The sequence below is a fragment of the Falco punctatus genome (assembly GCF_963210335.1).
Source record: "Falco punctatus genome assembly, chromosome: 6".
Lineage (NCBI taxonomy): Eukaryota > Metazoa > Chordata > Aves > Falconiformes > Falconidae > Falco > Falco punctatus.
The window spans coordinates 27,965,738-27,989,850 of record NC_137585.1 but is presented as its reverse complement, the minus strand read 5'-3'; the positions used below and the strand labels follow the sequence as shown (position 1 = coordinate 27,989,850).

At 39.5% G+C, this 24,113-nt stretch overlaps 1 protein-coding gene and 1 long non-coding RNA gene across 14 annotated transcripts in view; one reads left to right on the top strand and one right to left on the bottom strand.

The window, feature by feature from the left end:
• The window catches only part of LOC308065195, a 42,495-nt gene extending 28,972 nt beyond the window's left edge, over window positions 1-13,523 (bottom strand). The window contains exon 1 of the long non-coding RNA XR_013928706.1: window positions 13,402-13,523. This is a non-coding gene — a long non-coding RNA (uncharacterized lncRNA). The remainder of the gene's footprint in view (window positions 1-13,401) is intronic.
• DGKI (diacylglycerol kinase iota) overlaps window positions 1-24,113 on the top strand; it is a 252,712-nt gene that overhangs the window by 93,413 nt on the left and 135,186 nt on the right. For 11 of the 13 annotated variants that reach the window (XM_080390859.1, XM_080390858.1, XM_080390857.1 and 8 more), the window contains 6 exons: window positions 10,293-10,388; window positions 13,655-13,729; window positions 16,232-16,288; window positions 17,488-17,553; window positions 23,219-23,290; window positions 23,861-23,977. In XM_080390859.1, the coding sequence (XP_080246985.1) occupies window positions 10,293-10,388; window positions 13,655-13,729; window positions 16,232-16,288; window positions 17,488-17,553; window positions 23,219-23,290; window positions 23,861-23,977 (483 nt within the window). Of the gene's footprint in view, window positions 1-3,221; window positions 3,310-10,292; window positions 10,389-13,654; window positions 13,730-16,017; window positions 16,094-16,231; window positions 16,289-17,487; window positions 17,554-23,218; window positions 23,291-23,860; window positions 23,978-24,113 lie in introns of those variants that run through there. The other 2 variants (XM_080390852.1, XM_080390863.1) reach the window with 2 other exon arrangements.

Here is a 24,113-nt window from a genome sequence, read left to right as displayed (position 1 = left end):
AAGATCTGCCATCCAAAGGTGATCTGATTTTAGCACAGCAGAGTTTTTCTATCTCTGCTTGATGGGCCGAAAGTTAAAGCTGAAGGCACATGTTGAGTTGGCTTGGCCTGTAGAGTAGGTAGTAGAAATCTTTGTTCACAATACTTTGTGTGTATGGCTAGATTTCTCCTGTCTTGTAGACACAGAAATCATGTTTCTATCCCTCCCATCTTGTTTCTGTTATGTTTCTGGGCTACTTCAGAAGGGCACAGTTTAGGACTGTCTAGAATAGACTATGTTGGTTGGAAGGGACCTACAATGATCTAGTCCAACTGCCTAACCAATTCAGGGCTGACCAAAAGGTAAAGCGTATTGTAAAGGGCATTGTCCAAATGCCCTGTTTCATCACACTTGCTACACCTAATTCAAGTTAACTTGTAGCTTTGTCTAATTTAATGCTATCTTAATGTCTTAAGCACTGACAGGCTTGGGGCATCAACTATCTCTCTAGGAAGCCTGTTCTAGTGTTTGACAACCCTCTGTAGAAATATTTGCTAATGTCAAGTTTGAACCTCCTCTGACACAGCTTTGAACCGTTCCCATGCACCTTCTATGTAGTTATGCGCTGGTACATGCTAAGGAGGTGAGCCTTAAGCCAGTAGGTTACAGGGGTGTCCCATTTAAAGCAAAGCATACAGTAGATCTCACTCTCAGCTATTGGTAAAGAACTCAGTACATGGCAGTATCAAGGCACCAGCCACCCAAGTGGCTTTTAGGTTAAAGTAGCATATGTTATGAATACGGCTTATGTTTATTTCTGTTCTGTATACCGAGACCAGTTGGCTTTCTAGATAACATACTCTGCTTCAGACCCAGCTGTTGCACTTGAAGTTTAAAGTGATAAAAATTTACAGACTGTACTGCAGGAAGCTGTATTAGATTCACTGTGATATTCTTCAGTACTGTACTTCAACATAGAGTGTTAAAATGAGTTTGAAAGCTTACATGGAATCCTCTTGGCAGATCTTTGGAGAATGCCTTGATCTTTTGCTCCAGGAAACCCAGATCCTGACAAGCAAGGCGTTAAAACATGTCTGCTTTGAGTCATCAATGCAGTTTAGTAGAAATTTCAAGGATCAGTCACATATGTGAAGGGTTAGGCACAGGCTAAATTAAACACCTTTCAAAATCATGCTTAAAAACAACAGCAGCAACAAAACCCAAACCCAAAAACCCTAAACACCAATCCCAAGAACTGCAACTTAACCTTCTTCAAAGCTGATTGTCTGTAATTTTACCGTGTGGTTCCTCATGTGATCCCAGTACATAAATACTACAGGTCTTGAAATATGTTGGTGAATATTGATTAAATATTGTGGGTTTTAGTTGTGTATGTGTGTGTTTTCGCACTTCCTGGCTTATGGTTTAGATTTTCTGTTAGTTCAATTTCTCAGCTGTTCCAGCTTCTCAGGTTGTTCCTGCTTTACTTCACGTTTTGATTGGAGAGGGAAGGCAATCCTGTGGCATGTGGGGAAAGGGACAGGATACTGAGTGGGAGACATCTGTGGCTGGGAGGAGCCTGAACTAACTGGTGAATGTGAGGGAGAAAGGCGTTTCTCAAATCTGAGTCACAGTAAAATATACTGTGATATATATATATGTTTTATATAAATTATAAAAGATATCAGGGAGGTGGTTTGGAGGTGTGAAGAAGCTGAAATGGACAGGGTTTATAATGGGTAGTGAATGTCAGTAAAGAAAAAAGTTAAACTTCAAATACTGATGATTATGTCCAGAGGTGTATTTGGTGGACTGAAAAGGAATTTGAATTAAGATGTGTTGGAGCCAGACAGGAAGTCTCTGTATTTAACCGCTGGAAGGCAGCATTAATCTGTGCGTGTTGCATCCCCCATCTATCTTACCCTGCTCTTCAGTATTTCTGAGGATGATTCTCCAAGGACCTGTGATGGGAGATCTTTCCAGAGTCTAAATGACATGAACATAAGTTGTCAGTTGACTTTGCAGTAGGAAATGTTTCCTCCCTGTTTTGTTCGCAGTAATAACTGGAAAGAATTCCCTGGCTATAGTTGCCCTTTTCTGGAACTCCTTGCGGGTGATTTACCATTATCAGATGCCATCGTCTTGTGAACAGGACACTGATTCAGAGAGTGGGATTTCCATTCCCTGCTCTGCCACTTACCTCGTGAGTGAGCTCAGATGACTCTTTTTGTCTTTTTGTACATCAGCCTCACTACTTGTAAAATGGAGGTGATGACTCTGTTGTCTCTTTAAGACCTTTTATATAAGAAACAGTATGTCTTATTGTTGTTGCTACTGTCATCCCTGAGGTTTCTTTTCTCTGACATACTTATAAATGCCCTGTTTCATCACACTTGCTACACCTAATTCAGGTTAACTTGTAGCTTTGTTGTCTAATTTAATGCTATCTTTTCACAGCAGGGCTGTGCAGAATATGTTCTCTGGAGCAGGTAATGTTATAGCCAGAGGGAAATGCAGAATATGCCTTACCAAAAAGGAACCACCTTAAATGCCTGTCCCTGTGATATGTTCATTTATAGCCCTTTCTCTCACCCTCCCCCATTTTAGGCATCACTCCCATGTATTACATGATAAAGCAAATAATTCTAGCCTAGATTCTCAAGTAAGTATGGACTGAGCTGCCTCATACAGTGCCTGTACACCATTGGGGATCTAGGTCTTTGTATATTTTCATACTGCCTCTTTCTTCCAAGGAAAATAACCACAAGCTTTTGTGCAAAGTCGTCCTGTAATTTCCTTTTAAGTACTGCCTTCTAGCTCTTGCTTTATTTAGTACCTACAAAAATCTTGACAGCCACTAGGATATTAGTGTGTTGAGCTTCCCACTGGCCCAAAATATCTCATTTTGTTTGTCCATAATGCATTTTTCTGTTGATGCTCATTTCTTGCCTTCTCCTCAGCAGGCACATATGGTGCATGACCTCAAGACTTGAAACCCTAGTTATGTCCTGCAAGAGGCATTTGAAGATGCACAGCTTCCATTCTTGGAGTTCAGTGAAACAACTTGAGACTGATCCATGCTTTGTGTTATGTGAATACGTCGTCAGAACTCTTTGGGTGCAAGCAGAATATTTTTCAGAGGAGAAATATTATAACCTTAGAGCATAAATTATATGTATAAAAGACAAAAAAAAATCTTCCAGATCTTAACAAGAATAGAAATGATGTGTTTGAGTAGAAGTTGGAAACTGTCATTTGATAATATGTAGAAGCAGGGCCAGGCCAGCCAGGAGGATTGTAGAAGGCACTACCCAATCGCATGTGGATGGGGTAAGGAAAGCCAGACCTCACGTGGGGTTGAATCTAACAGAAAATTGAAGGGCAACAAGAATGGTGTCTGTAGACATGTCATCAGCAGTAGGAACACTAGGAAAAATGTTGGGCCACTGCTGAATGGGACAGGGGACATGGTGACAAAGGACATGGAAAAACCAATGTGCAAAATGTGTGCTTTTTTTTTTTTTTTTTTTTACGGCTAAGGCCTGCCTTCAGGAATCATCGCAGGCCCCTGACACCAGTGGCTTTTTGTGGTTTAACCCCAGTCAGTAACTAAGTACCATGTAGCTGTTCAATCGCTCCCCCTGCACCCTAGAGGGATGGGGAGGAGAATCGGAAAGGAACGTAAGGCTCATGGGTTGAGATTAGAACAATTTAATAATTGAAATAAAATAATAAATTATAATGAAAAGGAGGGAGAAGGGGAGAGGCATGAAATCCAAAGGGAAGGGAGAAAAAACAAGTGATGCACAATACAACTGCTCACCACCCCATGACTGATGCCTAGCCAGTCCAGTGATCAGCAGGCCCCAGTTTATATACCAGGTGTGACACCCCATGGTATAGAATACCTCTTTGGCTAGTTCGGGTCAGCTGCCCTGGCTGTGTCCCCTCCCAATTTCCCGTGCCCCTCCAGCCCTCTTGCTGGCAGGGCCCAAGAAACTGAGAAGTCCTTGACTTGGTATGAACATTACCTAGGAGTAATTAAAACTATCAGTGTGCCATCAACTTTGTTCTCACACCAAACCCAAAACACAGCACTGCACCAGCTACTATGAAGAAAATTAACTCTACCCAAGCCAAAACCAGGACATGGCTGCGGCAAGGAAGACTTGCCTTTGTAGAGGATGATTGATTAGGTTAGGGGACGCTTAGACTGAACATAGAGAAGTCCACAGGACCTGATGAGGTGCAAGCAAAAGTTCTGGGGGGAGCTGGCTGATAATTGCAAGAACGCTATGTTGTCTTTGAAAGAGGAGTTCCTGAGGACTGCAACAAAGCAAATGTCAATCCTGTCTTCAAGAAAGGCAAGGAGGAGGATCCAGGGAATCACAGACTGATCAGTCTCACCTTGATTCCTGGGATGATGATGGAGCAAATCCTTCTGGAAGCCATTTCAAAAAATATTAGGTATAAGAAAGTGAATGATACGTCAGCATGGTTTTATGGAGATCATGCCTGACCAACCTGAAAGCCATCTATAATTAAATGACTGGTTTGGTAGATGGGGGGAGAGCAATGGTGGTTATGTTGACTTTTGCAAGGCTTTTGGCGCTATCTCCCATAACATTCTTGTAGACAAACTGAAGGAGTATGGTCTAGATAAATAGACAGTGAGGTGGCCCATACCAGTGAGTTATTTACAATCAATGAATGTGACTTTGCAATGAATCTGTTACATTATAGTCTGCCTCTTGTTGGCATTGGTCAGTAGTGCTGTCCGTTTACTTTCATATACAGTGTTTTTAAGTGCCTAGTGATATACTACACTTTGGATAACTAACGTGTGTTAGTACGCTAATAGGTGTTCTACATATGATCAAATATTTCCCTTGTGAGTCTAGATAAGTGTATTTCTTTTCTGTGTGAATGGTTTGGCTTCTGTATCATCAATTCCTAAAAGCTATACTAATTTTTGTACGAAAGAATATTTCCCTTTCATTGGTGTGTCTGCAAGACTAAGTTTTGTAATTGGGAACAGTTGAAAGAGATGTATGTTATCAGATGCTCACATGAGAAACGAGAACACTGGGGTATGGGTATTGCATTAGTCACATAAAAGCATGTAGAGGCATTGGGAGCTTTGGTTCCACTTAAATAAGTAGTGATAAGTTCAAGCTTCGTGCATACTTAAAATTGCTGAAATATTGTGTGCAGATGGCACTTGAAGCAATGTGCTCAGGATCAGTAGTCCTACTTTGCTGTTTCTTTTTCATCAAGGTTTGAGAACTAATCTTTCCAGAGAGATCTAAAGAGGAAAAAGAGGTCTATTGTCTATCAAAATGGTGGCCACCTCTATTTCTTTTTTCCTTTTTCCAGCAGTGTGTAAAGGATGCAGTGGTATTACAGAAGGTGCCCTTCTTGAAAATAGGTATTTTTTTCCCCGTTGCTGCCAAAAAGACTGAAGTTAAGTTGTCAGCCAAAATAATAGTTCATGGGAACATAGGGAATAATCATCTCTGTTGATAGCATCTGGACGTTGCTCCTCCATGAAGACAATTGTTGTTTTTCTGCTTCTGCATACAGATGATCTTTCAGATGATGGTGACAAGAATCTTAAAAGCTCAGCAGAGGATACAGGACTAGGTAACTGATGCAGGGATGTTGAAAAGCATGGTGGGGGAAAGGAGAATGGCAGAAAAAGCTAGAGAATATGGTGAACCTAGAACTAGAAGCTGAACGCCCAAAAGTAATTCTGAAAGTTGGACTCTACTTATCTTCAAGTTTTTTAAGTAATGATGCAATACTGTATTTCTGTGATGTTTTGTTTTATGTCCATATATTACATTTATAATAATTAAAGAAAAGGTGACTTCATTTAGAATATTCCCAAAATAAAATGTGCTAAGGTGGAGTTAACCTTGAGAATATATATCAACAGAAAACCATTTGGGACATTGCTATTATATAAACATTACAGACTCTGGAATTTCAGAGTTAAGGGTAAAACACAAGCTAAACATGAAAGACATTTGGGAAAAAGACATCCAAACAAACTCGTTTCTGCTTGATAGGGACCTCATAAAGAAAAGGGCTAAAGCTAATAATTTTTGCTTACAAATATGTTTAATTAGATTTAGATTGCTTGAACACTGAATTTAGACTAATCGTAAGTTTATCAGGTAAACGTATATTTTTAAGAAGATTAATCTTTCTTACTGGAGTGTTAACAAAGGGAAAAATTTCTTAATGGCTTATTTTAGAAATCTGCCTTACATAATTTATTGCAGCATGCTAGTCACGGCAGGAGTGGAGGAGAGGAGAGCTCCATTCCTCCCGTTAGAATTGGAGTTACGATTCCTTTGAACTAAAAAGTTGAGCTGACTGGTATATTTGTTTGGCTGAATGTCTATAGCTGCTTAACATGGCAAATTAAATTACTCGGGTTTATCTGCATTGCTTTTGGAACCATTCTGACTGCAGCTTGACGAACAGTGAGGTATGGGGATATTTAAGGGCTTTAGAATGGTGGTAACGCATGCTCTGTTATTTAACTGTGCTGGGCACTTAGAAGAAACCCAGTTGAATTAGTGAAATATGCACAGCAAGTTATGATCACGCACATGCAATTACATTGTTCCCAGACTCCTAGTCCTTGAATTCCTATTTCTTTTTCACTTTGGGGGTGTGTGTGCATTGTATTTAGTTTTTTGTTTCATATGCAAGGAATATTTGAAATACTGGAATTGTTTGCTATTAAGGTGGTAATGGATCAGGAGCAATCAAATGGGAGGTCTCCATCTGGGAGAGCATATTGAGTTCATGTGTCCCCTGTGAGGCAGGCTGCATCTGCCAGGAAAGCACTGCTGCCTCCACTTCAGTGAGCAGGGGCTCTGTCTCTTCACAGGACATGGAGTTCACACACTTGCAAGGGCAGGGAAGCCAGGAGAGGAAACAAAGTTCCAAGTTCATTCTTTAACTGCAGGATATTGGGCTACAGTAATTGTTGTTATATCCACGATGATGGGCAGTATCCCTTTTCTATACAGTAAGTCAAAGCAGAGCATGTCAGACTAAAAGCATGATTTGACAGATCAGCTGAGCTGGTTTAACGCTGAGTGGGTACCAAAAGCATCAGCCCCACTGAACCCACCTTTAACCCACCACGGCTTGTGTGAGATCCAGCAGTTATGTGGTCACAGGGCAAGTAATTTTGCCTAGCTGATTTGCTAGGTAAGTTGTCTGGGTTTTTTCCATCAGATCAACTGATTCATGTGTTGCTTCACAGCTACTAGATCAGTCACGAGGAAAATGGCAAGAGCGTGAGACGGGGGTCTAAGGGGTCAGGGACAGAAAGAGGACGGTTGCCTCTTAAGTAGCAATTTACTCCTAAAGCTAACATAAAGACATCAAGTGCAATATAGACCAAACTGGCAAATTATGAAAAGGTTGCTGAATTCAAAGCTCTTGTGGAAAAATACCTGTGTCAAAATATACACATGTTGATGTAGCTTTTACTGTGCTCTAGTTTTGTGTTAAATGGGAGCTCATACTAGAGGTGATCTGAGTGACCTCTGTCAGTTTGTGTTGGTAGATGGAGTAGGAAACACTGATTTTTCTGAAGTAAAAATTTTTCATAGAAATACATTGATTTTTGTCAAAATTTTCTGTTGGAATTGAATGAAAAATTTGGCTTGGTAAAGGTCACAGCATTTTCCTTTGACTATATCATCTTGATTTGCTTAAGTGGCAACAGAATGTCACATCATATAAATGATAGTGCTCTGTAAAATTTAGAACAGTGAAGTTCAAATATTTCCTTTTGATCTTATTTTGAGGCAGAGTAATCGACAGGCAAAGCTTTTTGAGGGAGGGCATTTCATCCTGGGATGTCTCAGCAATTTGCTCTGATTCAGGATGAAAGAAGATTTTTCAAATGTCAATTTGCTGGAATTGAAATTGTGAGTTTTCACACACAGTGCTGTGAAATTGTTTGTGGCAGTAGGTATCTGGAGGTGTGCCACTTATACCAGATTGACTTATTTACATTTTTATTATCTAGTCTTGTCAGAAGTCTATCATAGCATGAACTACATAGGTCATCTTTGTAGACTGCTTACTGATTTTATTTCTACTGTGATGTAAAGTTAGACATGTGAATCTGTGACACAGTCTGGAAAAATGGAGAACATACTCAATTGGTCTAAACTAGTTTATGGACATGGTCCACTTTATCTTTAGAAATCCTGGATGGCAAGTTATGTGGACATGGCCTGATTGAAGGGCTGTTTAATCTATTTTTTAATATAACTTTGATTCCTCATTATAAATGATGTCTCAGGGGCTGTGTGCTTACTTACTCAGCTTTCATAGTCGATCTTTCCTAAACATCTTTTGTAATCCATAAAATTTTGCTCTGGGTTATAATGTCGAGTTTGCACTGCTACGTCATCAGAGAATGTGCTCAGGTCAAACATTCTTTGGTAGAGCCCATATCTTCCTGCTTTGGTCTTCTTGTCTGGCTTCTCATAAACTAGACAAGAAGTTAATATATTGAGCAGTACTGTGAGCATCGTAGTTTTATTAGTATGGTGTCACTAGGCTTCCATGAAACGCTGTACAACTGATACAGTTTTTGCCAGGGAAAATTGCTTTAACATGAGGATAAACTTGAAGGGAAGGAATTTACAATCTGCGTAATTTACCATCTGAGTAAGGCCTGAAGAATTTCTTAAGCTAGTTCAAGTCCTTAAAAGCTATTTTACATTATCAAAGTGCTGAAAAGCCTCACCTAAACTATTGTGCGCTGACCTGTACAGTTCAGGAAAATCTCTGTCCTGAGGATTCTACAGCTCAGGTGGACAGGCAGACAAAAGGATGAGAGGAAACGGAGGTACAGAACAGTGTGCCACTAAATGAAGATTAATCAGGGTGTAATTGCAGTAGACTGGAATCCAAGTATCAGTCTCATCCAGCCCCTTGTGCCGAGGGAAAATACTGAGTCTGACATGAATGAGAGCATTTCTGATGAAGTCAGATGACCTATGGACAGGTAGACTTCCTACCAGAAAAAACACAGTAATGTTCCCATCCTCTTGGTTAATTTGAAGTAAACACCAGAGTTCTGGTAGGCACCATGTGCAGACTTGTGTAGGTCTTGTCTATTGTGTATGCACTCGTAGTCCAGAAGGCAAAGGATTTTGCCACTTCTGCTTCTCTGCATTACCTAAGAAATCTGCATGGCAAGAGAAGCTTTCTCATTTCATCACTTGGAAACTGTCAGTGGTATTTTAAATAAATTATTTTAACCGAGATGGCTATTTCAGAGCATCCTGCTGTTGGACGCCATCTGTTTGGTAAGCGTCATCATTTGTGACTTCTGCAGTGTGGGAACCAAATGTCAGAGACTGTCAAAGCATTTTCCATCATGCTCTAATTCTGGCTGAACAGAAATCCTGTTTATTCAGTTTGCTCAAATAGTGTACAGTAGAGTTCTTAGATTTTTTTAATTGAGCCAGGATTACAGTCAAGTTAAAACTGAAGTCTTTCTACAACCAAATTCCCTCAGAACAAGAATTTTTAAGAATTAAAGTACAGATTTAGTCAAATGAGACTGTCAAAGAAAAATCAGGTGTTACCCTGTTAATCACTACTAATGGTCAGTGTGCTAGGTAAACTTTTTTTCTGAGTGTTCTCAGTTGAATGTATCATTCTTTCAGGTATAAAATTAAAATCTGGTCTCTCCTGGCCACTTCATGTTTGCTTGATGTTTTCATACAGTGTCGATGCAGCCATCTTAAAGCGTTTTTCCTTGTCTATCTTATTATCCTAGAGCCTAAAGTCCTAATGTCAGTATGTTATTTTGTACTTCTGAGCCTTGTTCTCAAATTTTTGGGCTTCTCCAACTGAAAGTTCAGTAGTCATGGTTTTGTTTCACCTCTCCTGATTTTCTGTTTCTTTAATTTTTGTGTACTATCATATGCTTACGAAATCTAGGGTCCCAGTCAAACAGTGCAGCATGTGCAAAAAATGTGGGCAAAGTTTCACTGAACTGTGCACAAAAATACTTCAGGTGTGATTGGTGACAGTTCATTGTATCATCAGCATCCTTTAAGCAGGGGTGGTAAGACAGAGAAATACTCTTTTGGCTTTGTGTTGTAAAAAAAACAGAACAACACATGATTGTATGATGATTGGTTTTTGTGTTTTTGTGTGGGTTTTTTTTTTTCTTTTTCTAAATTTGTGGTGAAAATCAGATCTGTCTTTCTGTATACTCACATATATCACAAACCAGATGAACAATCATCTTTTTCTAGGAAAATGCTGTGAATGGAGAGCATCTGTGGCTGGAGACAAATGTTTCTGGGGACCTCTGCTACCTGGGGGAGGAAAGCTGCCAAGTCAAATTCTCAGTGAGTTATTTTGAGATTTCCTTCTCTCTTTCTGAGGTAACAAGCCTGACTTCAGACTGATACAGTGCTCAGATGTTTGGGAGCTTTATTTGTTTGCTGTTGTTGATGCCTGTGTTCCATAAGGAAAAAGGGGCAAAAGTCTACTGGTTAAAGACTCTGTTGCTTGGGGAAAAAAAACCCAGAAAATTTTGAGTGACCCAGATTATTTACACAGCGAGAATGGATGTAATGAGCAGCTTTATTGACATGGCAAGAGAAAAAAGGTGAGAATATTGAGGTATTTTAGAAATGTTCAAAGAAATTACCTTTTTATCTATATACACAAATATTTCACTTGCTGGGGTCTCTGAGAATGGAGTCTGATCAAATTTTTGTGATTTTAATCACTGCAAGGATTTGAACTGAATTTTCCAAATTCTTGAATGCACTCACCAGCAATGAGTGCACTTATGTTTGAGTGTTTGCCTTGTCCTGTCTGAGAATATTCGGGGTTTGCCTTTTCCTATTGAAGCTTTTCTGCTGTGTATGAAAACGTTTCATTGGATTGATCTCTAACCCATGCGTGTCTCTTCTTTGAGGAGTCAGTGTTACAAATCTAGTCTACTTCAGCAACTCCTCACCTAGTATTTCAGTTAAACTGCTTCAGCAGAAGAGAGGAAAAAACCGCAAACAAACCACCAAACACCTTGGTATTAAGAAGCGTGATGAGAGAGTTCAAGTCCTTGCTTTGAATCAATGATCAAGGGAGCTTCCTGGCCCTCTGACTGCAAAGTGTAAAGGGAGTCCCTCTTCTCTGGGATGTTTGTGAATACTGCCTCTGACTCTTCATGATACCACCTTTCTACTTTTAGTAAACAAGCCAACCATCCAGCTCAGATCGTTTGATCCAAGTTAAAGCATTTTGACTCACTAATCACCCCCGGTTTTGGGGTGCTTTGATCTAAAATACTAGTGCTTTCTGTAGCTCCAATTTAATATCCATGCCCATAATTTCTCAAGCAAATGGATAACTTTGTGGCATCTAATGTTAAGGCCAAGCCTGGGAAGTCTGTGCCAGCTTACAAGTTCTGTATCCAAGTCCCAGCTGTAACAGACTGCAGATTGCGGGGTAATATTCAAGGGAAGTGTCACTGAGTGTTTGCCCTGCACTTGTATTGCTTCTGAGGCACTGGGTTTTGGCAAAAACCAGAGACAGGATTTGTTTGGCTGAGTGGACCTTTGGGCTGACCCAGTACAACTGTTGTCATCTTCTTAGACATTTGAAAAACTTCATAATACGTAATATAATATGTTGCATGTGGTTTGCAAGACTGTGTCTTAGCTTTAGAGGTGTGTTTCTGTAGGTGTTGGACTGTTTTCAGTAGCTGGTAAATTATACCCACTGACTTATACTGTATCTGGGAATGTTGGGAGACCTCTTACATGGTGACAAACTTTTCCAGCCAGCGGGCCTGAAGACGCTGAGGGATCAGCAGAGTTTAAAGTTGCTTGATTCTTAATTGCCTGGCCTTTACTTGACCTGACTGAGGTTCTTTTCACTTTTAGGTACTAGTATATTGGTTCCCTTTTGGGGAAAGAGATATCTGTGTTTATAATGTGTTGCAGTGTATGAGGTTTTCATTAGCTTAAGAACTAGAGATGGAAATGAAAATCCAGTTAACTTTAGTTGTGGTTAATTTAACCTGATCTGTCAAAAGGCTAATGCTTTTTCGGTTTGGATCTTCCGAAGATCTTTTGCATCTTTCTGTGCCTGTCCTGGTCTTTCTTTGCCTTAGTTCTTTTACATGCAGACTATTTAAGATCAAATGTTTTCAGTGGAGAAGTAGTGAGAAATAATTAAGCTGTAGCTGCACAGACTTTGCATAAAATGTTAGCCTATACAGAACATTAACTCATCTCTCGAGTATGGAGTTGACATTTCATGATAAATCAGAGAAGTTAGAAGCAATGGAAAAGATAGTCTTAATTTTTAATAGCCTTTCAATATAAATCCACCAGCATTCAAAAATAATAAGAACAACTTAAAAAGCAAGATATTAAAAGAATAGCTGCTTGCAAGGTGTTACCTTTGTTTGCTTTTTGCAGTTTTTCATCTTAGGGATCAATTCCTTTATGTAGTTTCACACTTCTTCGTAAACACAGAGACTAAAAACTTACTTCAAGTTAACAAGTCACAAAACACATGAAAGCTTAATTGTTATAGTCTCATGATTCTTCAGGTGAAGCATTAGAACAGCACTCCACATACATGTGAACACATACAGTTAGGATGTACCTAGATAATTCAGACTCATAATTATGAGACGCAGTAAAATTATAATAATTATTCTACAATGTGAGCTGAAGCTGTTCCCTGTTTCTTCTTGAGTTTGTTTACAATATACTGAAAATTCTAAAGAAATAATTTATTAGAAATTTAAATGAACGTGAACAGACTGAATCTAAAACTGAAGCAAATAAATCTCAACATGTAGTGTGTTTATAAATTTTCTATCCCTCAAGCACAAGTCTTTAAGTTAAATTTCTATGAAAATTAATTCCATCTGGTTTATTACATTGAGTATATGCAAGGATGCCCCCCCCCCCCCCCCCCCCCCCCCCCCTTCTCTCTCTTTCTGCTGGATACATTCTCTTGCCTTTGATATGCTTTGGCTCAGGGGATTCAATGGAAATTATTTCAAAGCCCTACTGAAATTAATAAAACTAACCAACCTAATTAGATCGAGAATTTTGTCCCTGCTGTAATATTTCATAAGCATTTAACAACATTGTGTGAGAATGTTGTAATTTTCTGCTAAACAACCCAAGTACCAAAATATTTTTCTGTAAGGCAATGGTCAGCCCCAGCAAATTAAGTGTTATCTGATAAACATGAAATGACAATACTCTTCTGAACTGGTCTGAGTTTTCTGATTTGCATGTATGTTTTTTCTCCTCTTTTCACTGGCCCTGCTCATCATCTTCGCAGGCTGCTCCCTTTTAGAGTGATGATCTCCACTGTTAACAGCCTTACCTGCTACACAGCCGTTTGCTTCTAGTTCACAAGCTGGAGTACTGTGGCTCTCTCTTCTTCACAAAGTCTAATTCTTAACTGGAAGAGCTTCAGACCTTCTTTCAATATGCAGAACAGTTGAAAGCACCAAGAGAGGGGAAAAAAAAAAATATATGTTGCATAAGGAGCGAACCGTCTCCTGTTTCACAGCTAACTTTTTTCCTGCTGGGAACAGCGCACCTCCATGCACACACATCTCCCTTTCCTCTTGCAGAAATCTGCTCTGCGGAGGAAGTGTGCTGCCTGCAAGATTGTGGTCCACAACGCGTGCATGGAGCAGTTAGAGAAGGTAAGACATTGCCATCTTCTGGAGCCTGATGTGGACAACACTCATTAATTCCTTTACTAAGCTTTCAGTCTGGAAAGCACCGTATGCCAAATTAGGTTTTCATAGCTGTTTTAACAATATATTTTTTAAAAACCCCCACCCTTAAAATTCCAGCTTACTTATTTAAAATAGATTTGTACAAACCCTGTGAACCATTAAAAAAACTAAACAAAAAACAAAAACAACAAACCAAGCCCATAAAACCCAAACCAACAAAAAAAAATATGGAATGCTTTCACATTTTTTATTTTAAAAATAATTTCCCTCGAATTCTAAACTTAAAACTGAAGCTGGAAAATGCAGTATCCTGCATGTGCAAAGTAGGCCTTTCAAAATTCCTCAACTAAACCCAGCATAAGATAAATTATGACAGCTGTATTTATTACAAGCAATGTAATGTAAGATGCTACTATGAGCATTTTTCACTGGATTTACTAGACTATATTGTTTTCTCCTCAAGATTTCAGAAATTCTTGTACTTAAAATAGAACACATCAAACTTTCCTTTATAATATCATTATAGCTGTGAACATCTGACCTGATCTGCTTCTCAGTTCCTTCAAGGAGCCCTCATCATGCCCAGGTGCCTATAGAATATCTGTTGGTAACTTCAGTCTTCTCATCATTGATTTGTCTTTCTTATGTCTAACTGGTAGTGTGTTAAATCTCCCCCCACCCTTTTATTTCTTTACATATATCCCACCCAGAAAGGTAAGTGGGAATTTCCCCACTGATTTCACTAGAGCTTCATCTTCACTCCTATATGTTTTGCAATGTTGTTCTCCATAAAAGAAGTTGATGCATAACAAATTTATAGCAGCAACCCTTTGGAAAGAATGTTTTCCTTTCCAAGCATTTGGACTTGTGTTGACAAATGTCACAGTGATTGCTGTAATACTGAGTTGGAGAGGTACCATTTCCACCCCCGATGCTTTTACCCACAGTGAAATTAGCATTACCACATGCTTTCAGCACAAAATGTTACAAGTGAATTTTTCATGACTTCCTTCATCAGCAGTAGTGCTGACTCTCTCCATGGCCCAGTGAGCTGGTGGCATTGCCAGCCAGAGCAAATGAGCACTTAGGTAAAACTCGTTCTGTTGAGCTTATTTATGCTGTTCTGGAGGCCATGAAATTCACCTCTTGGCAAAGGGTTGTTATAAAGTCTGCATCCCTCTTAAAGCCTGTGGAGTTTAGAAGTGATGCATAAGTCTTGTGCTTGGCCCCCCTCTGCAAAGGTATAAGTTGCAAGTAAAATAAATGTAAGCTGGGGCTCTTTCCAGCCTGCCACGACTCAGCAGTGAAACAATGAATTGCAATTTCAGGTGAAGCACAGTGGAGGAAGACTAATGTTAAGTCTTTGTTTCTTCTTAAGTAATAAGTATTTTGTTTACTTTTTGTTTTGGTGGTGGTTTTTCCTTGAGCTATTATTTTGAAGGCCATTATTAAATGAGGAAAGGACTCATTTATATGGGAAAGGGAAGAGTTGTATTTAAATTTGGAGGGAACTTGATCCTTCTACCTTCATAACAAAACATAGCTGTGCAGTATCCTTAAATGTGTTGTTCTTTGAAGGGTTTTATTCTTTGAACTTAAGCTTGAATCTGTTTCATTTAGTACATTCTTACCTCACATATCCTTTGGCCTTTTCCCTTGCCTCTCTCTTCTTCAGTATATGTTTTCTCTCTTCATTCTGCCTTCTGCCCCCTCCAGCTGTTAACTCTATTGATTTTTCTCTTCTCAAAAAAAACCCAACCCAAAACCCACCAAAAAACAAACCAAGAGATTTATAGGACTCCCTTGTTTGTTAAATTCTTTTTCTCTTCACATTCCTAAAAATGTTTTCTGTTCATGGAAGCTTCTGTTGTCCTCATTCCGTCTTTCCCGTTTGAAGAAGGCAATACCACTGCATGAAGCAGTACAATGCTCCCCAAATGGTTTGTGGCTGGAGAGGTGGATATAAAAGCAGCCTGATCCAAGCAAAAGGTAGAAAATTAGGGTAATTTGTACAGTTCATCAATGTGCATTAAAGACTTCTCCACAGGTTTTGTTTATGAAGACATAAAGCTGGGATGTGCAAAAAGATTCTACAGAGTTATATTTTTAGCTCCTATTAACTCTTGAGCCCTCAGCTTAAGTCCACTTTGGTTGCAAATGCTCTTCAGAAAAAAAACAGATAAAGTGGTTTCCTTCTAAGGAAGGAGGAGACAGTTTTAGTAGTTGAACTGAGCAGGCAGTAATAGCATTAGTGAAGATGAAGGCTGTGTAGAGGTCTAGCAAGAAGAGTTATTATGGCATATGAAAAGAGATTTTTCTGGCATCCAGGTAAGTTACTTTATTTAGCTAATGAAGCTAATATTTTAATAGAGAATAAATATTTTGGAAGTCTTGCCTAGGTCAACATACTGGAATAAATTATCTCTCAGCTCACTTTCAGTTCTAACAGCTTTATTTTAATGCCAGATTAATTTTCGCTGCAAACCGACTTTCCGAGAAGGAGGCTCCAGATCTCCAAGAGAAGTAAGTAGTGGAGAAATGATGATTGCTTTCCATTTGATTTGTATGCTGATCTACCTGGTGTGGAGCTGCAGCAGTGCTTTTAGATTCAGAGGAGTCTTAGACAGAGCATGGTTCCCAGTGGAACACATTCTTCTCCCAAAACAAATGTAAAATGAATTCTAGCTGAAGCACTCCATTACTTGCACTGATGGAAACTACTTCATCTTTGTTGTTTCTTTTCCCATTCATTCAGCTATACTGTATTTTGCCTTTTTTTAGTAGCATTTCTTTTTTTTACTTCCTGACCTTTGAACTAGTGCTTTTTATTTCCCTCTTCTCCTACTTGCTTCTTCCTTTTTTTTTTCTCCTAGAAGTATCTCTAGTGTCCTAAGTTTTTTACATTAAAAAAAAAAAACCACTAAACATTCAAAACCCTTATGATTTGCATCCAGCTACTGTATGAATTGAGCTCCTTTGAAGGTGCTGGATACTTATTACTGATATATTCATGTATGTGTCTTGCATAGTTAGAAACCAGTGTTTCAAGAACACCTCTTACCTTTTGTAGTTGATTTGGTGGCCAGCTTGCTCTTAACAGAGGCAGCCGAATTCCCTGCCACATGGACAGTTCCGTGTTGGCTGGCATAACATCATGGCACTGGCAGACCCCTTCTAACACCCTTGCCTGTACAGAAGCAGGGGCGGCAGTCCTGCACACCCTCCTGTCTCTTGCCTACCTTTTGCTGTCATCCAGGATGTAAGTGGCCCAAACATGGAGAAAAGACTGCTTCAGTGACTGTTCCTTCCTCCCCTCCTTCCCTTCTCCTGCATTACAAGGCTGTATTTCCAAGCAGAATAGAGCAGGGCCCTGCATCGTGGCTGAACACAGAAGTGTCTGGGTACTTCCATACCCTGTATTTAGGTGATGATTATCTCCACATCATGTAATGAATTTCTTTTTTTTGTAGAAGGGTACAGAGAGAGTAGTTCTGGCTGCATTTCAATATGGATAAAGAACGCTATCTCATCCTTATTCCTTCTCCAGTTTTGGTTGTGTCAGGGGTTTCCCGTGGGCACTACTACATTTTGCTCCAGAGATGATCACATTGGCTGAAGGGACCTTTCCTTTGGTGTCTGTAACGCAATTTCACACAGATGGTACCACTGAGTGCAAGCTGTCGTTGCTTTCTATAACTTATCTTTTTGTCCTTCTTTTGCAGAACTTTGTCCGACATCACTGGGTGCACAGGCGGAGGCAGGAGGGGAAATGTAAGCAGTGTGGAAAGGTAGGATTTCCAGGGCATCACAAGCACAATAATGGGCACTTAAGAATTCAGGGTAGTCAGTAGGTCCTTTTAGTCACTGAAATTTTTCTGTCCTAAACATTTGGCTTCTTAAGGGCTGAAGACAAGCCTGATGTGTTGAGTGGTAGCAGCCCTGCTTCCCATGAGGGAAAAAGCAGCAGCATCTGCAAGAATGAGCACGTTACATGTCCTGGGACATTGTGCTGCACTGGCTGGTAAAAGTAAGGAGGAGGAAGGCTGTGGCTCCTTGAGCTTCCTTCTTCATTAAGCTAACCCTATGCCATTATGGCATTCTTGTAGTGCTGTCCTCTGTGATGAAATTGTGATGGCCTATTTTTTCAGGCCTCTGGAAGAAGAAAGGCTGTTGCTTTCTTTTTTGCCCTGGCAGACTTTCAGATTTGTGAGGCTGTTTCACATTTCCTCTCCTGCATAGATTGTAAAATTTTATTTCGTAAAAGCTCTAAAAAGGGGCAAGTACCACCTTAGCTACTGGAGACCTTTCTTCTGAAGTGTTATGCACCCCTGAAATCTGTTGAAAGGTATTCTAAAATTAAATTGACACAGGGGTTTAACATCCTTTCTCTAGCACTATATACTTTTGCCTAGTAAGAAAGACTGTGTCTCATCTCCATGGCAGAACACTTAAGTCAGAGGAAAATCAGATTTGTAGATGAATACTGATGTAGATCACCAGCTGCATCAAGTCAGGCAATAAAAATGTGATGCCCTTTTATAGCAAGTAGCATGGGAACAGTGCAGCAAGGCATTTTGCATACAGCTTTTTTGTGGTATGACTTTGCAGTGATATTGCATTCCTCTGCCATTTTGGCCTGGATCTCCCCTAGAGGCATTAGGAGTTTATTCTGTAATGGGAGTATTTCCTGCCTATCATATCAAAACCTGTGCGGGGTATGCATACGTGGGCAACATGACCAGTCCATCCTAACTTGCCTGTCAGCTCCGACTGATATGAAGAACTTCAGAGGAAATCACATTTTTCCCCTTAAAGAAGAAATATGCAGTTAAGATTAACAGGAGTGTATTGTAGTAGAGTTTGTCTTTGTCAAGAAAGAGAAGGGCTTAGGGAAAAAAATAAAAATATCTCATATTTATCGGCCAGGCAGTCTCCCATTACAGCAAAATACTTGTCTGTCTCATGTTCCACTGTTACATTTTTTTTGTTCCTCTGAGTGAGAACCACCTTTTATATTGTAATGTCATGCAAGAAAAAGGGAGCTATCATTGAAATGGAATGGTAGCAAATTTAAAACAATAACAGGAAGTAGTATTCATGGAATATCTAATGATTCTGATAGATCTCATTGTTGTAATATTAGTCCTATCCCATGGCTGGAACTGGATTATTTAATCCAGTATTTTAAGTGTTTTAATGATCATTGATAACAGTTTGAGTAAAGAGTATTTAGGATACACCCATTTCATGCTTCAAATCATAAGCTAGCGGAAGGGCATTACTGTTCCCCAACATCCATCCTTAGCATGGCTTTGTGGCTTCATGTTTTGTGTGCCTTCTGTGCCACAGCTGACACTTCCTGACATCTGGAGCACAGAGGTAGATGTCAGTGTTCCACCTTAGATCAGAAGTGCAGTTTGGAAGGAATTTTCCTGATTGTCATCACTTACCATGTTTCATACATGAGACAGTCTTGCAGAAGATGAACAGAATTCCTTTTAGACTGAACTTAATTGAAAGTTAACTCTGCAGCAGCTAGAGAGAGGGCATTTAGTCCACAGCACCAGACTACAGCTAATCCAAAGTAAAATTCTCTGAAAATCCTTGTGCATAGTGTCCTCAGTACCAACAGAGCCTGTGCTACCACTTGTTAGTGCAGATACAGTTTATATGGTCTCATCTAGGCTTCAGTTTTCTCCTCTTCTCCCAGAGGTGATTTCACAGAGGTACTGCAAAAGTTCTATATGCAGAAATTGCTGCCAGGGAAGGGAGCCTGGAAAGTCTTGTTCAAAATCTTACTGAGTGCAGTGGAACCAAACAATCTATTTCTGTCTACTCACTGTGATGATTCTGTTTTTTTGTAACTTATGGCCATCTTTCTATCATAGTCTCATCTCTGAAGTACCATTGAGCCCAGTATTCAACACTGGCTTCTTATGGAAAACTATAAGATGGGGGAGGTGTTTAGTGATGCATTCCCAAAACAGTCTCCTGGCCTCTAAGAATTTCTGTCTCATAAATTTCCAGGAATGCTGCTGTGAAATATAACCTATGATAACTTTCTCTTCTGTGATCTTATCTCGTTGATCCTTGAGTTCCTGTAAAGTTGTAGCATTTACAACAATCTTTAGCAAGGAATTCCCAAACTTAACCACATGCTGTAAGAACATTTTGGTTGTTTCAGACATGTCACTTACTAGGTCTTTCCTAATGCTCTATAGCTCTTGTGTTGGAAGAGTTGGTAAATAAATGCTCCCAAACTTCAGCCTCTACAGCATTCATGATGTTTAAGAACTCATTTCTTTTTCTTGCAGGCAGAAAAAAGTGTAGTTTTATAGCTTCTAGCTGTTTGTTACCCAGGATTATTAAAGAAACCAGAATATTTTTTTAATTTACATAATAGAATGTAAGAATGTTCAGACCATGTGGCCTGGCATCCAGTTCATGACTGTGTGCAGTGATAGAAGCTAAAGGATGAATGCAAAGTGATCATTTCCTCATATACTTCCAGTTAACAGTGGCTTAGGGATTTTGTGAGACCGAGAATGCATCTTGGACCATCATGTTGAACAGACACTTTATTTCTTTTTACTTTCTGTGGTGTCCAAAGTAGTGTGTCCACTGCACACGCACAGTGTGCAGCTACAGTGTCTTTCTGTTACTGGTTCCTTTAAAGGCCTGTGGCTTGATGCAGAGCTGTATCTTTTCCCTGCATATAATAGTAGCATCAAAATTTTGAGTACTTAAAAGGCAATTCTAGTTCTTTCTTATTTTAGTAAAGATCATCATCCAAGTGCTTCCGTTGCCATTTGTATCAGAGTTGTAACAATACCTGGCTCTCCTACAGTAATGTTGCACTGGAATATCTCTGAGAGCATTAAGAAGGAAATAAATATCATAGGAAAATACATGCAAAACAAAATATTAGTAACCCTAACACTGATATGGAAATAATCTTTAATGGTAAATACATCTGAGAATATAACTGTGCACAGGTTTCTATATTGATGTGAACTTTGATCCAGATATTTCAACAGATTGTAATCACCAACATAAGCTGGGGATTCAGGTGCTCTTTTCCTCCCAGTGTATTTCCTTTGGTATGCACAACTGTTTATTTCTGCAGAAGCAGCTCACAGCATGAAATTTTATGTGTTGTACAGGAATTAGGTGCCAGTGAATCAGGGCTAATTAGGTACTATTAGGCTGATATTCTAAAAAAGGTGAAATTAATTTTCTCTACAAAAATTTGTGAATTTGTGCAGAAGACCTCCTTGCATGACCCAGGAACGAGAGCTGAATTTTAATTTTCCTTCTCACTGAAAGAAAGCAGAAGAGATGATTTCTGATGAGGTGTGGGGGAGTCCAGTGTTTCAATTCAATAGTCACTGTTAAATCTCACTGTGACCTGTGGTGCATTGCTTTATTTTATCAGATCCTTTGTTTGTAAAACTACTTTTCAAATAATTGCTGTCTTACCTCAAGCATGTATCCTTGGGAAGAATTAGTTCACAATTGTAAAGCAATTTGAGGAAGAAAAGTGGAGTTTTATTGCCACTTATCATTAATTTTTTTACTGCTGTGTCATTTTTCTCTAATGACTCCCTAAAAGCCAATGGCTTACTGAATAAATGAAAAACGGGCCATCCAGAACCAGGCAAGCTGCTCAGTCCTTATGTTTAAAATACATGACTGATGGGCTATGGAATTAATGTACTGAGTTTTAGGGTTTTATTAGTTGAAGTTTTGGGAGAGAAGTATTTCTCCCGTGGCTGTTACAAAGTAGAACAAACCAAAACATTTCATGCCCATGAAGGGCTGAATTTTTTTTTTTTTTTTTTTTTTGAAATATGCTTTGGGACAGGAAGGAGTGAGATTTGTGAGAAACAGTGAGAAGCGCTGATTATTATAATTCATTATAACTGAATGAGAATAGAATGCTTTGTCCAGTGTCAGACCTCCATTCTAGCACTCTTTCCATACCTGTCTCTCTGTTCTTGTGCCCACTCTGAATGACAGACTAGAGCTGGCCAGCTTGTCTTTGTGAAGCCACTTGACTATGCTCCGTTAACTAAGCCTGAATATGCCAGATCGCCATCATTATGAAGAATCTACTCTTTGAATTTCTCTGAATGTAGAACCGGAGGTATTAGGAGAAGGTATTAGTTGGTGGTGTGGTCCATCTGGCAAGCTGGTTTGAATATGTGGTGGGGACACCTGAAAAAGCAACTGCAAGGTGCACTTTGCATGGTGGGCAGACAGGTAGAGCCTCCTCCTCTTCGGTGTATTGATAGGGTTGTCCTCAACCACTATGTATCAACAGATTGTAGCTCAATCACTCATTTAACGAGACCATTGCATCTCTGGATGGGTTTTTGGTTGTTTATTTAATTCTCTTTCTTGGTGTGCTTGACATTGTCATTGCACTGAGCAAAATAGTAGGCTTGTTTTTCTTGCAGGTGTCCGTCTTCCTGTTCCTTTCCACAGCAGCTAGGATAAGAAGGACCTTCATGATAGAAGCAGTGAGGCTATGTCCTGTTAGATATTACTAAATCAGTAACTCTGAAATTTAAGCAGTGAAGGTGACTATGACAAACTGTTCAACGATGTTCTAGACTTTCCGTCTCTGTAGCCATCAACCCACACCAATTCTTTCTCTAGCTAAAGTAAGCTTTAACTGAACACAAATTATTAGGCTGTAATTTAGGATTTGTTGCCTGTGTTACATGCAAGAAGAGTGCATATGACCCAATGGTCTTTTCCAGCCTTATAATTTAGAGTGAAGTGATTTAGATAATTTAGAGTGAGAAATGTGACTCTTCTCATGTTTTCTGGTAATGGTGAGCTTTTTTCCCCTTTAAAATAAATGTTTTCTTTTACCTGTTTGATCTGAATCCGATCATCTTGGGTTTTTTGGACAGTGCTAAAAAGATTTAAATCTAAGTCAGCTCAATAAAACAATAAACTTAATTTCCCAATCAGAACATTTCCACACAGACATTGTAGTTGATTTCACTCTGTATTTATGAAGGAAAAAAAAAAAAGCAAAATTCAAATTCTTGTTTATATTCAGAGCAAACAAGACCGCGATGAGAGAATGTTTTGTTCAACAGAAAATCTGAATGTTAGCTCTGTAGAAATCCATTCAAATAGGCATCCCTTCTCTATTTTTTACTCCATTGTTTTTAACCATAAAATCTAAGAAAAAGCTTAAAATTTTTGAAAAGTGTTTTTTAAAAGTATGTGTGAAAACGCCTCAGTTAACGAACCTTCTCTATGAACCCTGCCATTGTTTTATCCCCCAAAAATCTGTTTGGTGCCTGAGAGCTTTGAGGCTGAACCAATGAATCTGACTTCAATGAACTGATTTAGCCTAGCACAGTTACCTGGCAAGACTTAAATATGTAAATTTCTGGTAGTGAGGAGGAGTTTAATCTTTTTTTCTTATTCTAGGGCTTTCAGCAGAAATTCTCCTTCCATAGTAAAGAGATTGTGGCCATCAGTTGTTCCTGGTGCAAGCTGGCGGTAAGTGAACAATACTCATGGAGACTGCTAGCAGCTTCACTGAGTGGTCACACTGCAAGCAACTTCTTTTTTTCCTGGCTTTTAGAGCTCCCTCTCTGTGAATCACCTCCAGTTTTGCCATTTCTGTTCCCTTTGCTCAAAGACACCATAACCACCTGGCTGATGAGTCCTCCAGGTGAAGAGTCTTGCTGCACGATGTATTTGCTGGCTACCTCCCATCAATGGCCTGCCAATACTAGCTCAGGCAGGAAAAGGGCTTCCAATACATACAGCTGCATCAAAATCTATGATCTGTGTTTAAGTAGGAGTGATTTATTTTTTGGGGGGGCGGGGGGGAGGTGTTTGGTTTTTGTTTGTTTGTTTAGTGTGGGTTTGTTGGGTTTTTTTGTAAGGAGGCATGGCTAGGGAAGGTGATCTTTGGTTATATGACTCCCGGTTTGAAGGACCTGAAGATGGTTGAGCTGGGAACATTGCTCCAGTTTTTGAACCATCACTCTCTTACTGCTTTCCACGTTTCCCCTTTGTCTTTCTTGTCCTCCTTATTGACTCTACTCTTCTCCTGTCTTGCAGTTTCATAACAAAGTCACCTGTTTCATGCTACATCACATTGAGGAGCCATGTTCCCTGGGGGCTCACGCTGCTGTCATTGTGCCTCCCACCTGGATCATTAAGGTGAAGAAACCTCAGGTAACTGCATGCTGATGTCTGTTTCTGAAGCTGTATGGCTGCGCAGGGCCAACCTGGCTTTGCCACTTGGTACTCCTTCACTGAGGCATGCTTGTTCAACCCTGTCTATCCCTGAAACCCAGCATACATCCATAGT